General features: G+C 44.4%; 1 protein-coding gene across 4 annotated transcripts in view; it reads right to left on the bottom strand.

Moving 5' to 3' along the window:
• The window catches only part of CREB5 (cAMP responsive element binding protein 5), a 420,888-nt gene that overhangs the window by 131,977 nt on the left and 271,688 nt on the right, over nucleotides 1-17,223 (bottom strand). Inside the window, exon 1 of one of the 4 annotated variants that reach the window (XM_033193434.1) lies at nucleotides 9,856-10,072. The exons of the other annotated variants lie outside the window; for them this stretch is intronic. Coding sequence (XP_033049325.1) covers nucleotides 9,856-9,902 — 47 coding nt within the window. The 5' untranslated portion in view covers nucleotides 9,903-10,072. Of the gene's footprint in view, nucleotides 1-9,855; nucleotides 10,073-17,223 lie in introns of those variants that run through there. 4 annotated transcript variants of the gene reach the window in all.

Genomic DNA, 17,223 nt, shown 5'->3' with positions numbered 1-17,223 from the left:
AGAATCATAATGAAGTGACAAGTTTTCTGTGGTCACAAAGTGCTGGAGTCTCTTTGGGATTAAAGTGCAAAGTGGGGCTGTTTGGGAATTGTGGTCTAAAACTGTTCCCTAGGTGGGGAGGAAGAGGGAGGAAGCAGAGTGTTCAGAGCCCAGAGGTCACATCCTGCAGGTGGGTGGGTGCTGGTTCTGGGGCAGCTTCCAAGCTGTGTCCTCATCAGACATGCACTCAGTGTAGCCAGGGCTCAGGCAGGGAGAGGGAGGAGAGAAGAGACTGGTGGGAAGCAAAGAGCTGGACTCCAGGACATTTACCCCAATGCTATTGGGGCCCACAACTTCAGGGCCCACTAACTAGACCCAACAGGGGCTCATGGCTGGAGGCAAAAAGCAAGCCCTCTTGTGGCCTCTGCACCCCTCTCTCCAGACCAGAGGATGGAGTCTCTGCACAGCTGCCTGAATGATTTCCAGTGTCTCGAGGGCCTGCCTGTTGGTTGCTCCCTCCCACCCCACCATCCCCAGGAGTCAGAACTCAAAAAGGGACTGCAAAGCATTAGCCTGGGCAATATGACAGAATTCCTGGCACCAGAAAGCTCACTGGCCTGGCAGGGCAGAAATGTGCTTCTCACTGCCTTAGAGCTTGGTCTGGGCCCTGACACCAATGGTTTTATGATATAGAATAACTCTCTTCATATTTTTGGATGGCCTCGATTTCTTCCCTTCCCTCCCTCTCTCCCTCCCTCTGTGGCCCAGGCTGTAGTGCAATGGCACCATCACGACTCACTGCAGCCTGGAACTTCCAGGCTCAAGTGATCCTCTTGCCTCAGTCTCCAGAGTAGCTGGGACTATAGGTGCATGACACCATGCCCGGCTAATTTTTTTTTTTTTTTTTTTTTTTTGTAGAGATGAGGTCTCCGTACATTGCTCAGACTAGTTTCAAACTCTTGGGCTCAAGCTATTCTCCCATCTTGGCCTCCCAAATTGCATGCTGTGATTACAAGCGTTAGCCATCATGCCTGGCCTTTGATTTCTTAATCTGTAAGGTGAATGGGTTGGGTTGAAACATCAATCTTTAGGTTCTGGCTTCATCAGTGCATTTAGAATTATAAGACTGGACCAGGCTCAGTAGCTCATGCCTATAACCCTGGCTACTCAGGAGGCTGAGGCGGGAGGATTGCTAGAGTCTAGGAATCTGAGACTAGCCTGGGCTACATAGGGATACCCAGTCTTCACAAAAAAATTAAAAACATAGCCACATGTCATGGTGTGCACCTGTAGCCCCAGCTACGCAGGAGGCTGAGGCAGGAGGACCACTTGACCCCAAGAGTTCGAGGCTGCAGTGAGCTGTGATTATGTCAGTGGGTGACAGAGCAAGACCCTGTCTCTAAAGAAAAAATTTTAAAAAAGAATTATAAGATGATTATTCTACTACTAAGGAAGTTCTGGATGGTGAGAGCAAATTCAAATCAAATGACGTTTCCTGTGACCTGTACACGTCACAGGGAGCTTCCTGTTTGCCCTCACAGGAAGGAAATGGCAAAAAGCAGCCATGTACTGAAGTAGGGCAAGATCTGAACTCAGAAAAATAATCTGGCTATAGAGAGGCCACTGCATGATCCATATTAGGGTGGATGCTGGTGAGAGCAAAACTAAAGGTGAAAATGCTACGCAAGAGCAATTTACATCTACATTTATACTAAATGGGTTTATTATAATTGCTGTTATTATGATTAATTTCAGAGGAATTAAATGGGATCGGCCCTTTATTGCAAAGTGTTGCTGAGCTGACGGAAGTGTTATGATAAATAAGAAGGTCAAGAAGAGGCAGATGCAAAAGAAAAGTTACTCTACGTCATCTAAAAAAGAAATCTACTACTTAACTAAAAGCAGTGAAAAAAGACCCTGCTCTTTTGATGTTGAAATAAACTACAATACATTGAAGTGAGAGCTGAAACCTCATTTTCTGACCAACGACATGTACAGCCAGAAGTATGATTCTCTCTTCACCTCTCCACCCGCTCATGACCTCACCTGCATTCTGTGACACGGTTTACTTTTCTTGGAAGGAACTGTTACATGACAGTATTTCTCTCTACATTATTAATGCCCAAAATATATTATTATCCAGACTTCCAAAGAAGTCAACTGGTTCCATTATTAAATAACTAACATTTTTTAACACTCACTATGCTAAGTGTATTATGCTCTTATGGATTCCATTTCATAGACGAAGTAACCAAGGCTCAGAAATGTTCAATAGAGTGTCAAAAATCACATAATTAGCAAATGGCAAAGCCAGAGTTTGCCCCCAGATCTGTCTGACTCCAAAACAATCCACAGGGTCCAATCGCATCTGGCCATATTGATTATGAGGAATTAGGCTTCCCCTCTCTGCACAAAAGCTTGTTTTGCAGACTTTTTTTTTCCTTCCTTTTTTTTTTTTTTAAGCAGTGATACAAGCCCCATTGAGGGCAGAGGGGCAGAGCCAAGTGGGCAGACAGGCCCAAAATGCTGCGAGAGGGCCAGCTGGACTGTCTGCCATGTCAGCACATGGGTGCAGCCCAATATGACTTCAATTCAAAATCTTTGATTTGCAAAATAAAAAGTTTGTGGAATCCTAAAATATGGTAATTCACGGTAGGCATTCTAATTCATACAACGCAGTCTCCTGACCCCATTTTTCCATTAAGATGAGTCATCAAATCTATGCATTAATAGGTACTTTGACATTCATTGGGGGCCATATTATTGCTTTTTCTAGGCTTTGCTTTTTGGACATGTCCAGTTCTATTTTAGTTATTCAGATGGAAAAGAAAAAAAGTCATAAGGTAGAATTCAGTGTTTTGGTACTACGTGAAGAGAGAGAAAGAAAGACTTTGTTGCTAGCTAGATGAGTCTTGGCTATAGTCTAACTACTGTCCCACTCTCCATAATAATTGCGAACTATTGATTAATTCTTCCTGGGTGCAGCATTGCCTCATCTATCATTAAATAAGTTCTCTTGCCAGTGCAGGTACAGGAAGGAAAGATGTATGGACTTGTGTTAAAGTGTTTGTGTACTATGGAGTGGATTTTGGAGTGCTAAGTCAATTTCAGTTTTCAAGGGTGTGTAAGTCTTTAAGAAATGACTCTTGTTGTAACCCAAACACATGAAATGCACGCCTCTGAAAGCACCCAGTCTTTTTTGTTGTTGTTTGTTTGAGACGGAGTTGCTCTGTCGCCCAAGCTGAAGTGCAGTGGCGCGATATCAGCTCACTGCAACCTCTGCCTCCCAGGTTCAAGAGATTCTTGTGCCTCAGCTTCCAGAGTAGCTGGAATTACAGGCATGTGCCACCATGCCCGAGGTTGGCCTGGTTATCCTCAATTTACAGAGAAGATAGAAACTCTGGCACAGAGAGGTGAAGTGGTTTGTCAAAGTCACACAACCAGTAAGTAGAAGAGTGATTGAATCCAGGCCTTTTAAACCCCAAAGGCCATGCACTTTTCAGGAGACCCCACCTGGCTTCTCTGATTAGTAGATGCCTGTATTTTTAGTAGAGACAGGGTTTCATCACATTGGCCTGGCTGGTCTCGAACTCCTGACCTCAAGTGATCTGCCTGCCTCGGCCTCCCAAAATGCTGGGATTACAGGCATGAGCCACCACCTCTGGCCACACCCAGTCTTATAGCATACATTTTAATCACAAACAGCATAGCCATTTAAAAATCACAAATTGAAATTCAGACCACAACATTTGTATTGGCCTGGCCCACACTTACCAATGCCACCCATTTTCCTTCCTCTTCCTGGCCATTCTCCACATCCCTGCATTGTGACTGCCCACTCAGGTACTTGCACACGCATCTTTCTGCAATATCCAATGTAAAAGGAGTCCCCTTATGAAGGTCAGAATCCCAAAAAAACAGACAAAAAGGGAGCAGAAAGGAGAAGCCAGTGCTTTATTCCACAGCTGCTTCTTTCCACCTCCTGAGTTCAAGCAATTCTCCTGCCTCAGCCTCCTGAGTAGGTAGGTGCGTGCTGCCATGCCCAGCTAATTTTTTTTTTTTTTGTATTTTAGTAGAAATGGGGGTTTTACCGTGTTGCCTAGGCTTGGTTTCAAACTCCTGAGCTCAGGCAATCCACTCACCTCGGCCTCCCAAAGTGCTGCGATTAAAGGTGTGAGCCACCACACCTGGTCACAGCTGCTTCTTTTTAAAGTACGCTTCCAGATTGGCCCAGCCCATTTTCTGTCAGGCACATGACAGGGCTCAGTCTCAGTCTACACTAATTTCTGCTTCTTAATGTTGACCTGGCCTTCCTGACCAAAGTTTACTAAGTAAAATCTGAGACAACACTTCTTTCAAGCAGCTTGAGACACTATAGGCCATTTTGCAGCTTAGATTTGGGGATCCCAGCATGGAACTCTCAAGATGCCTCTTGGGCCCCATAGATGTTGTATAATTCCACCACCCGCCATCCTAACTCTTCCACTTGCCTCCTTGGATGTCCCTCTCTCTTCAGTCTACAAAACATCCTTTTTTAACCGGAGTCTCGCTCTGTTGCCCAGGCTGGAGTGCAATGGTGCAATCTCACTGCAACCTTTGCCTCCTGGGTTCAAGCAATTCTCTAGCCTCAGCTTCCCAAGTAGCTGAGATTCCAGGCAACTGCCACCACACCCAGCTAATTTTTGTAGTTTTAGTAGAGACAGGTTTCACCATGTTGGCCCGGCTGCTCTCAAACTCCAGACCTCAGGTGATCTGACCGCTTTGGCCTCCCAAAGTGCTGGGATTACAGGCGCAAGCCACCATGCCTGGTCTAGAAACTTCTTTTAGTCAGGCTAGGAATAGAATTCAGTTCTCATGACTGAATTCACTCACCTCCATCTCACTTTATTTTCTTGTTCACGGTGCCACATGAGCGTGAATGGGCAGTAAGAATCCTTTCTTCCAAATTGTGATGTCCTGTGTCCCTCCCTCCACGTCACTGACTAAAGTGACGTGAGGATACTAGCGATTGGCATTTTAATCACTAGTATCCTCACATCACTTTAGTCAGAATGGTCCTTGTACTTCTCCGTTTCTAGGACCTTGTGTGATTTCAAACCTGCTTGATTTCCAGAATTTAAAAAAAGGCATAACAGAAGAAAGGCTAGAGAAATAAGAAGGCTGAGTGATGCTGGGACAAGAAGCCCAGTTAGAGTCAGGGAGGCCGTACCTGCAGCAGGGACCACTATGAGGAGAATCCTGTCCAACAGAATCCTCAACAACACAAACCACCAAGATTTCTTCCCCATCGGCTCACTATGTGCCAGGGGTCTTAAAACCTTATCTCCCTCCATCCAGCCTGGGCGACAGACTGAGACTCTGTCCCAAAAAAAAAAAACAAAAACAAAAACAAACCCACAACAACAACAAAAAAACCTTATCTCCAACCCTTGCAATGGCTCCATGAGGTCAGTCTGGTTATCCATAATTTATAGAGAAGGTAGGAACTGTGGCACAGAGAGGTGAAGTGCCTTGTCAAAGTCACACAGCCTGTAAGTAGAAGAGTGATTGAATCCCGGCCTTTTTAACTCCAAAGGCCATGGTCTTTTTGGGAGACCCCACCCTGCTTCTCTGACTAGCAATGCCTGCTTGATGTTATCCCCATCCTTCCTGTCATAGAAGGTCTCACCAAGGGAAACATGGGAAGGCAAGGAGAAAGAATGTGAGTTCAGCGTCGCCCATGGTGATGCTTAGGCATGGACAGCTGGCACTGTTCTGCTCTGTGTCTGGTGTGCAGAGGGAAGAGATTGATGCATCTTTTGTTGTGCTAGCAAAGCCGTCTCTCCTCCTCCACCTGCTCACCTGTGGAGCACAGCCCCAGGGACCCTGTGGAAGGCAAACCCATGGAATGGCCATGTCCCAAGGGAAGGTAAAACACAGTCACTGTCACCAGGACTCCCCAACTGGGTATTTGATGACTTTCATTGACAGGCAAGGGCATTAAGCCCCTTTCCTTACCAAGTCAGGGTGGTGATGGAAAGTTTGTTGGTGATGGTGAGCTAGACCTAGAGTGAACTGGACTCTAGTCGCCAGAGCTTATATGTACTTGGGTAAGCCTGACTCTCAGTTTTTACATTGACAAAAACAACACACACACAGACACACACCCCAAATACAAGTAAAATGGGAGAATTTACAGCCCATAAACTTTTCTAAAAGATCCTGCACACCCTTCAGATTCATGAAATGGTGTCAAAAATACAGAAGACACACGGTCTTGTGCTTCAGTTGCTTGCAAGGAGCAGAACAGTATTTTTAATAAATTTATTCCCCCAAAGATTGCATGACTACTTGATAAGTTTCTATAGTTTTAACATAAACTCGAGTTTTTAAAGGAGATTTAAGGCTACGTTTGAAAACCTTCAGAAATCATGAAAGGCAAAACTGTGTGCTTGTTCATACAGGAACGCAGAACAGATGGATGGATTGTAACAGTGTCCATATTTTGATTGTAGTAATGTACTACCACAGTTTTGCAAGATGTTACCATTGAGGATAACTGGGCAAAGAATACATGGGAATCTCTCCATATTATTTATTTACTTCTTTTTTTTGTTTGTTTTTGAGACAGAGTGTCGCTTTGTTGCCCAGGCTGGAGTGCAGTGGCGTGATCTCGACTCACTGCTACCTCCGCCTCCCGGGTTCACACCATTCTCCTGCCTCAGCCTCCGAGTAGCTGGGACTACAGGTGCCCGCCATCATGCCTGGCTAATTTTTTGTATTTTTAGTCGAGATGTAGTTTCACCGTGTTAGCCAGATGGTCTCGATCTCCTGACCTCGTGATCCACCCGCCTTGGCCTCCCAAAGTACTGGGATTACAGGCATGAGCCACCGCGCCTGGCCCTTTCCATATTATTTCTTATGAATGCATGTAAATTTACACTTATCTGAATAAAAAGTTTTAATTAAAAACCAAAAATCAAAACAAAAACCATGAAACAGAACAAAACAGTCATCAAACAGTGGAATTAACAATTTGTAGCCCTCTGGGTTACTGTGGGTAAGTGTAATGAGCTGAGATCATGTAAGTGCAACCTGGTATCACAGCTGGCATGGAGAAGCCACAGCCAGGCTAGTGCTCCTGGCCTTGTCTCTGTCAGTCACAAGCAGAGCATTTCTGAATATGAGTGAACAATTCGGAGCCAAGTCAACATAAATTGTAATGCTCTAAAAAAAGAAATCATGCCCTCTTTATTCCTGAAGAGTCCCAAGCACACACTTGGCACTCATCAAACTATGCACAATGACTAATAATCTTCACCACTGGTTTCATTTTAGCTCTGGGTAATTTCTTCCCACAGATAGGCATAGTTAAGGTCCTTCCCTGTGCGCAATTAAGCTGGGCCCATAAGTACATAAATACATACTTTACAACAAGGCTACTACCCCAGATACATAAATATATGCTTTATAATAAGGCTACTACCCTGGAATTTGGCTGAAGAATAGGAGTATTGTCTGGAGAATTATCTAACAAGCACACACAGTTTTGCCTTTCATGATCTTTGAAGGTTTTCACATGTAGCCTTAAATCTCCTTTAAAAACTCGAGTTTATGTTAAAATTACAGAAACTTATCAAGTAGTCATGCAATCTTTGGGGGAATAAATTCATTAAAAATACTGTTCTGCTCCATGTGGCCAACTGAAGCACAAGGGTCTGTGTCTGCTGCATTTTTGGCACCATTTCATGAGCCTGAAGGATGTGCGGGATCTTTTAGAAAAGTTTCTGGGCAGGTGAATTCTCCCTCATCTACTCTGCCACTCTTTTTAGCAGTCTTACCTAGGTAATTTATCTCATTGAGGTCTCCTCAAAGGTCGCATTTGAAAACTAAAAAGTTTACCGTGTTTGTTTTTTTGCCAAAAAGCAAAAAGTAAACAAATAAAAATCAAACTTCAAAGTGGAGAAAGATATACTCCTGTCCATCCTCCCCCATTCACTTCTTTTCAAGTACTAATTCATCCTGAATTTCAAATGTACTTTTCTCTGAAAAGCTATGCCAAATACTCTCTAGCAAACTTCTGTATAGAACATGGATATACACACAGAACTTTCGAGTGGAAAGAGGCTTCAGAGATCACCTAAGATTGGTTCCCCATGTGGCAAGGAGCTTCTAGCCCACCTTGCCCTTTCCTGAGCTTTAGAGTAGAGCCCAGGTGGTTTAAATGATTTGTTCAAGGTCAAGCATCAGAATTAACACTCAGGCCTCCCCACACATCATGCTATTTCCTCCAAAAATTACTTCTCCCCACTGCTTCCCACTTCCACCTCTGCCCAAAAAAGGAGGAAAGACAGAAGATCCATAAAGTCATAATTAATGATATCCAAAATGTGCGTTAAATAAATAAATATAGACACCTTTCTGGTATGTGCCGCATGCCTCAATATGCATCCAGCTGTAGAATGATCACGACTAAATAAGCCCAAGAGAAGTTTTGAAGTTCCCAGAATGAGAAAGTGTTGGACTTGCCCTCTTGTTTTAGAGGGTTTTAGTTTATCACTATCTAATAATGCTGGATGGTGTCAGAAAGCACTCAACCCAGGCAGCATATCACAATACGAAATCTATTCTATGAAACAGAAACGTGGTAATAATTTTCGAAACATCACAGTCTCTCTGAGTACACGAGATCCTTAAAACATTAAGAACACAATCCTTTGCCCCTCTCTCGCTGTATTTCATGTTAATTTCTTACTCTCAAATATTAACAACTCAATCAAGAAGTCTTCATCATCACCCCCTCACTGCTGAAGCATATCATCTAAAAAAGTAATTCGAGAACATAAAACTCTTAAAGACAGCACCGGATTAATTAGCATGTGGAACAACAGAAAGTCAACATGCTCTAGTAAATGCACAATTGCTGTTAACCTTCACGGAAATAATAGGGGAAAGACTATAACTACTTTTAGGGATCATCGTCTATTACTTTTAAAACCTGCAGTATATTCTTAATAATAAATGGAAAAGCACAATCACTTTTCATACAACACACACACAGTTTTCCAGTCATTTACAATTCACCAGTTACACTCAAAAATCACCCCCCCAGCCACCCCCCGCCCCACCGCCACACCATCACTTCCACCTTTTATGAAAAGACAACAGTTTTGAGCCACTTAAAACAGAGAGAGAGAGAATCCTGGCAGAAAATAATACACAGCTGTGATAATATCGTGTTATTTTAAAATACCACAATATAGTTTTACTTTTAATAATAAAAGATAAAAAAGGAGCGTCTGTGAATAATTAGAGATTGCAGTCTGAAGCCGGTTACAGTCACTGCAATTGATAATAAACTGAAAACCCCTTGAGAGCAGGTAAATGCTTTGCAACCCTGACCCCCTCGCTCTCACATTACTTAACTACCCTGCGGTTCTTGCATTACATCACCATTCAAGCTATTGGTTCCTGCATTTTAACTCTCTCCCTGTCTCCTCCGATTAGGAGCGACACCGCAGCAAAGAAACTTCGCCCGAGTTTGCTCTTTTTCGCTTCGCTTTTTATTTGTGGCCCTTTTGCTCTGGTTGCTTTGGTTTGCTCTGCTTTTTTTTTTTTTTTTTTCCCCTCCAACCCGGCCTCTGTTCAACTCATTCAGGTCTCTGTGCTAGAACAAAAACTCTGATCGAAGTGAAAAGAAATGCCTCTTCGGGCAAGAAGAGGAGCGGAGGGGCTGGGGAAAGAGGAGAAGGAAGAAGAGGAGAAACAAAGACGGGCAGCAAGGGAGAAGGGGGAGAAAATGAAGAGGAGGAGGAGGACGAAGGCTCAAAAACAGAAGGCAGTAGTGGCAAAAAATCTATAAAATCAGGAGAAAAGAAAATAAAATTAAAAACAAACCTCATGGACATCACTGAGGCTGAATTCCCTCCTGAGGTGCAGAACATGAGAGCTCTGGAATGAGTGTGTGTAGAATTTGAGCCAAAGCTTAACTAGCTTTAGTGAGTCATATCCTTCCCATTTGATTCCAGGCCAAGCGATGATGTAATGTGCTGGCCCTTCTTTTGCGCCTAGCTCTGGCTCTCCCTCCGGCTGGGCTCTCGCTCACTTGCTCTCTTTCTCCCGGTCTCGCCCTCCTCCCCCTTCTCCTTTTTAGCTCAGTGCTAGTGAAGTCACCATTTAAATCTGGCAGAACTGAAGCAAAAACTTCAATGTAACCAAAACAGCCCCAGGCCGAGTTCCAGACTCAGAGAGCCTTCGTGGTGCACTTGCCCTTAGAAACGGGTAAACAAAGGGGGAAACAGTGCCGCTGGGGATGGCCCTACAGCTGCCATCAGAGAGCTCCAAGAGGGACCCGGAGTTCTGCAGGCAGGGGTCAGCTGGTTCTGCTGAAAAAAAAAAAAAAAAAAAAGAGTGCCCTGTGTTTGGAGAAAGGGAAATAACATCAAGACACGTGTAGAGATGGGGAAGCAGAGAGTGAAAGATGGCAGGTTGGAAGGTTTGAGTGTTAAAAACCAACCTCAGTTAGCAGCTTGGGCTTTGGTTCAGAACCAGGTGACAGGGTTTCCATCGCCCAGGGCCCTTTTTTCCTGGAGCTGGATGGGATTTTCTGTTGCCAAATGCCAACCGCCACCCCTCCGGAGAGTTCTCGCATCTGACCTCCCTGTCAGCAAGGGCAAAACCACTTCTGGTCCAAACATGTGCCCGTGTCTGGAGCCACCAAGGGCTGTGAAATCAGTCACTTCTCCCTTGTCCCCTATGGGTCACCCTGTCATGTGCTAAAGGAAAAAGACCCCAGCCACAAGACACAACACTTGCCTTTCTGAGATCAGCACTCCACTTTCAGGTGAACCTTCCAAAGGAGAGGGAAGGAAGACAAGTCCCCCCTTAAAATCAAAGACAGGCTGTGCCCCCACAACTCAACTGGCTAGAGGGGGTGCTGGTGCGGGTGGAGCCGTCTGTGACTTTAAAGAGGAGAACAGACAGTATGTGTGTCTCTTTTTTAATTACAGAGTGAGGAAAAACAGCCTGGGGAGGTGGGGGCAGTCAAGCATGATCCTTCACAAATGACAGTGAAGCCCTTTTAATGGCTGAATTCTACCCCTCACTTCACACCTCCCCACTCAGGGTTCCACCAGGACAACACTCCAGACACTTCTCTACACTATTAGCAGGGATTTTTAACCCCATCGTCTCTCCGTTTTGCCATTTCTCCTCACCCTTCATGCTTCCTTCAAAAAGAAAAAAGTAACATGAAAATGGGAAGTTCACTAGGATTTTTTTTTTTTAAATACCACAAAAGCAGAAGAAAGGCATGAAGCTGCAATTTTTTTTCTTTTTCCTTTTCCGAAAATGACCATGGCTTGTGCTACAGTCTATTGCCCCTAAAGCCTTTTGTGGCCAATGAATCAGGTAGATAAGACAAACATTGGTCTCTTTGCACGTTGCAAAGCAGAGAGGAACTTGACTTCTAAACTCTGTTTTTGGAGGAATCTCTCAGCTTATTAAAGATGTCCACTGATGGAGGTCAGGGATATTCATCTGAATCCCCTGGAATTTAAATCACAGCTTCAGGGAGTGTCGCTGTACTCAGGGTGAAGAGTTAAAAAGCAATATTTGCCCAAGGGACTCCAGGACCCTGGAGGTTGGGGTGGGGAAGCGCTTTCTCCAGCAGGCTGCCCTTTGGTTTGACATCCTCAATTGATGCTGATGCCACAGTGGCTCCGAGTGACACCTTTATCAAGGCAGGCAGCTCTGAATTAGAGGTGATCAGCCATAATTACAGCTGGCGCCACTGAAGCCTGTGGCCTGACAGCGGCAAATGTGGTTGTTATAAAGTTTGGTCCACCATGTCAGTGGCCTGTATAACTCATTTACGTCTGACTTGCCAAGCAGCCATTGATTTTTCTTCTGCTAAGGGGAATAAATAAAACAAAATTTTCAATAGCTTCTACAAGCCTTTACACTTCAAGGCAGGTTGGCAAGATTTTGTATAAACTGCTTTTTCCTTTTTAAACGAGCCATTGACCATCTTGGTTAATATCAAGCTATGGACTTTTACTTTCCCTTCCCTACCCCCCAAATCTCCCCTCCCCACTTTAGTTTTCTTATTTAAATGTTTTCTTTATGTTATTATTTTTAGTACAAAATGGATATGTGGTAGAGTTTTCCAAATTTACATCTTTTTGTAAGCTCAATGGGGAAATGTTCTCTGTAGGATTTTCCTTATACCATATTACATGGGCTGGGTGAACCCACTAGATACCAGGCTTCTGCTGTTTTTCAGTGACATAGGCAAAAGGGACCCTGTGCTTTAAATAGAGGTGATGTAAAGATGGCTTTCCTGTGCCTTGCTTGGGAAGTAACAAAGGAGATGATAGCTTCGGCCAACGCCAGGCACGGACCTCAGATGAGGCCCACCAGCATCATTGCTTCTACCAGGAGGAGCAAGAGAACAAGAGGTTTGAAGGCAGCCAGTGTGCCTCTGATCAGGGAGTGAAATTGCCAATGGGTACAGTGTTTCTAAAACCCAGACAAATGCCAAGGACCCAGAAATGTCTGTGTCTGATGATGATGCCGTTAAGCCACCAATGTGTCAGAACACTTCAACATCCCAATAAAACAACTTTGGAGTGCTGGCCTGAATTGAAATCAATTTCAGAGTTCAAAGGGTCTGAATATTTACATTTGCACTTGTTGTTCAGGACATACGTATTCCCTCCTGCCCCTTCCAAATCAGGCATTCCACGGGCTGCTGGGTGCCTCCCCACTTGAAAAGAAGCCCTACTTTCCCATGTTCGTTCCTGTGAGCAGCTAAAGAGAGACAAGATGCTGTTCCCAAAACAAAATTCACCTCTGACTCAAGAGATTCCTTTTTCACCCATTTGGCCTTCTCCCCTACCCCATGTCCTAGCTGCTCCTCTGAAGAAGGGGGGCTTCATAGATAGAAGTCATAAGATGCTGTAATTCCAGAGGGATCCTTCTTAGAAGTAGCCCCCGGCCAACAGGCTAGGTCTCCAGATTAGCTGGCTTGCTCAGGAATGCTTACAACACCCTCCTTTGCAGAGCGTGTCATCCTTGGGGAGAGGGTGGTGGGTACCGCGCAGCTGTTCGGTGTAACTCACTCACACACTCCCAGCTCCTGATGAAATGTTCGGCTCCAAAGAAGTGGAAACCTTTGAGATTTGAGCTCAGAGTTCAGAATGCTTTTGGACTTTTTCCAAACAACCCAATAGAAGAGACACAACTTGGATTGCAGGGATGGAGGGGCTCAACAGCCAACTAGAGTAGACTTTTTGTGTGCCTGGGTGAATTTCTGAGTTCAGACACGTTATGAGAAATACAGCAAATATAAGAAACAATGGAGATCCTTCCTAGAGAGAGCTGGGGTTTTTTTGTGTGTTGTTTTGCTTTTTCCCCCTCTTTTAGGTTTGAATTTATTCTCCTTAAGGAAAAGCATATCATCTTCTTTCAAACATTGTTTTTCAAATTTAACCCAAGATTTCTACAGTCCCAGTGGAGTTTGAAGGGCCAGATAATTTCAGAGTTAAATAAGCCGTAATGACTATCACATGTACCCAGCCATAAACCTAGTATTAAAAATTATTCAGAGAAAAGTGGCATCTCTTCCTTTTTTAATTTACAATAACCATCCAGGTGGTTTTCTAAGGCCTCCTTTGCAAATTGCTTCCAGTGAACCCTCTGGTCACAGACCACTGCACACCCACATGGTGTCATTCAGCATTCCCTTCAACTTGGGTGTCCCGTGTTTTCACAGTGGACAGAGGATGAGGGGCCGCCTAGGTGACCCGGTGCAGCATGCATCCTGAACCATGTGCAAGCAGGATTCGCTGGCTTAAATTGTCAGCCCCGCTGAAGTCAGCTCCAGGTGCTCCCAGAGAGAAGACAAGAGAGTGATCTGCCCTTGGTGACTCCTGTCGTGTAACTACTGCGCCTCCTATACCCCAACCCTGGCTCTAAGTACCCTTAGGCAATTCACTAGCCTTTCCTGTGTCAAAACCTATTTGTAATTCATGGATGTGGTAATGCTGAATAAGTCTCAAACAAAGGAATGAATTTATAATGGTGGAGGCATCAGAAAACTTTTGGGGATAGATATTAACAGGTCACAAGAGCCATTTGATTAGACCTAAAATAATATCAATTCTGCTTCCAATAGTGGTTTTTCTCTAACTTCTTAAAATGTGCAAGTCATTGTATCACTTAAACCTAAACCAATGTCTGAAAGACAGTTGACACTCCTGGAATATTTGTTGAATAAACGAATGAGTGAATGAATGAATACAATCCTCAGCTCTGGCATTATCTTTTTCCACAGTCTCCTTGCTGGGCTACCGGGCTGGTGTAGGGGTGGCCATTACTCTCTGCTCCTTTGGCGTCCTGAAGCAGATTCTATCCCAGCAATAAGCCAAGTATGGAGAGGATCTCTTCGTGCTTGTCTTCTTCAGCAGCCATTTGCTCCTCCAAGACAGAGACTGTGCTATTTGTCTTTCTCTCCCTAGCACCTAGCACCTGGCCCATACGTAGTAGGTCCCTAAGAAATGTCACTGAGGCTGGGCGTGGTGGCATACATCTATAGTCCTGCTACTGGGGCTGAGGTGGGAGGCTGAGGTGGGAGGATCACTTGAGCCCAGGAGTTCGAGACTACAGTGAGGCATGATCACACCACTGCACTCCAGGCTGGGAGACAGAGCAAGATTCTGTCTCTAATAATGACAATGATGATGATAATAATAGTAATAAATTAATTAAAGAAAAAGAAATGTACCTGAGCCTGAACTAGTGGCAACACAGACTGCTCTGTCTTCCCTGAATATATTCCCTCCTGAAAGTTCTTTTTCCCGTTTTTATTATTGCTTACACTTTTTCTGCAGCTTCCTTAAGATCTGAAGCATCTAGAAAACCAAGAATAAGAAAATCCTAGGAAATCTAGTGGTCGGGCTTCTTCATCCCTGCACTATACCTTTTCTCCCTGGAGGGCCTCAGATTCCTCTTGCTCCCTTTTTCTTGGACCCCCACAGCAGGGATGGCAGAATGAGCACTAAGTGGTTGATGTCAGAGCAGCTGATCCTACACTATTGTCATCAGCTTCCTACATGAGGCATCCAGGGAAATTGGAACTTGAGGTGAGAGCAGCTAAATATTCTCCTGTTGGGACTTCTTGCATGGTTGTTGAGGTGTCCTTAAAAAAGAGACACTGCCTCCAGGACTTTTTCATGTCCAAAGAAAGGTCATATCAGTTCTAACCAATCTGTATGACTAGAGTGGGCACTACAGGGAGAACTCAAATAATGGTGGGGGACAGGAGGTCCAATTTTTTTTTTTTTTTTTTTTTTTATACAGGGTGATCCAGGGTCTTGCTCTGTTGCCTAGGCTGGAGTGCAGTGGCATGATTTCAGCTCACTGTAGCCTTGACCTCCTGGGCTCAAGCCATCCCCCCACCTTGGCCTTCTGAGTAGCTGGAACTACAGGTGTACACCACCATGGTTGGCTAATTTTGTTTACTTTTTGTAGAGACAAAGTCTCCCTATGTTGCCTAGGCTGGTCTCGAACTCTTGGACCCAAGCGATCCTCCCAGCTTGGCCTTCCAAAGTGCTGGGATTACAAGTGTGAGCCATAGTGCCCAGCCAAGGAGGTCCAGACTTTTGTGGGTAAAAGTTTATATAGGACTGGAGCCTAATGATGTTATCAGACAAACCACACTGAATTCATGTTCTGGTGTTGAGTGGAGCCAAGACAAGGCATAGTAGCTGATCAAGACTGGCTCAGAACAGCTATGCTTGGGAGAGGTGGACAACCCAACTGATCATGTGGGAGAAAGAGGCCTTTCCTGGAGGCTCTATGGGGAACCTTGGTTAAAGGAAGTTATCAACCAAATTCCTAGTTTCCCCTTTGACCAAGTGTGGTGACTGGACCAGTCCAGGTTGAAGCAAGTGAGGTGCCTAGGGTGCAAAATTTAAGGAGGTGCTCACTCTCAGGGGCAGGTCTGCAATTGTCCAACCCTGAAAATAATTGCCCCCTTAAATGTTGAGCCATAGGGGGTTCATTTGTGCCCCTTGGTCCAAGCCTTGTTTGGAGACGATTTTCTACTCTCTGTGTACTCATGAGCATTGGTAGGGTTAGTAGAATAATATCAGGTGAAGCTCTGGGCCTGCCTGGCTCTTTGGGGAGATGGGGAATGATGCCTGCAACAGACTAGACTCTTCTTTAGAGTGTCAGCTTTCATCAGTCTTTCCTTCTTCTCAATTAGCCACTGTGAGCTGAGAATTGAACTAAAAGTTGTCTGACACCAAAGTTGGGAATGCAACCATTCGCTGCTTTGTGCTGATACACTAATACCTTTTATAATCCAGGTGTTCCTCATGACCTGGGTTAATCCATGTGTCCAGAAGCAAGCACTGCTATTGGCCCTGGAATCAGGAGAGGCAATGTGGGAAGATGATGGTCTTAGGAACATCATGATTCTGACCAGGGAGATTTTCCAAGGGATGAGGGTTGGAGTAGAGGCAGAGAAAAATAGAGCATTTTTAAGGCATAACATCAAGCTAAGAAACATAGAAGGTCAGTTCCCTCGGGTCCTAAGAGGGCCTTACACTGCTCACCTGGTCTTCGTCCCCTCCCTTTTACATCCTGAAATCTCATCAGGGGCCACACTCTGAGCCAAACCTGCAAAGTCAATGCCTGCCCCTTTCCTGGAACCCCCAAGCTACTGGTTTCTGAGGCTCCCCTGGTGGGTCTCCCCATTTCACAGAGAGGAAAACTTGGGACTGCCAGAAGCTGACCCTCATTCGCTGAGAATTTTTATCTGGAAAAGCAGTTCATGGGGACTTTCAAAATCAGTGGAAAAATGTTGTCCCTTTGCACGTGATAAATTCAAAACACTGCAGTATCTACTTTCTGAATATTCTCCCTCTGTCTCCCCTTAGCACTTTGCAATTCCACATAAAGACCCTCAGAAAAGGATTACTTATGTATCTATAGGATAACCCTGAAAATATACTCTGCTGGCTGTTTTCGTTGTTAAAACATGTTTAAATGAAAAAAAAAAAAAAAGAACTACAAAAGTAAGAATGAGTTTGAAGAGGTTTTGAAGGTATTAGAAATAAAAAGGCAGGCTTAAACTAAGGAATTGTATTTGTGGTTTCATTTCTTTCCACAAGGATTCCAGCTGTAGAGCTCTGTGTCTATTTAATAACTGACCTTCTCTTACACTGAGCAGAGAAGTTCACCAGCACTGATTTATTAAGA

Source organism: Trachypithecus francoisi, unplaced genomic scaffold (genome assembly GCF_009764315.1).
Source record: "Trachypithecus francoisi isolate TF-2019V2 unplaced genomic scaffold, Tfra_2.0 Lachesis_group4, whole genome shotgun sequence".
NCBI lineage: Eukaryota > Metazoa > Chordata > Mammalia > Primates > Cercopithecidae > Trachypithecus > Trachypithecus francoisi.
The sequence above is the reverse complement of the archived record's forward strand: the minus strand, read 5'-3'. Positions and strand labels throughout refer to the sequence as shown.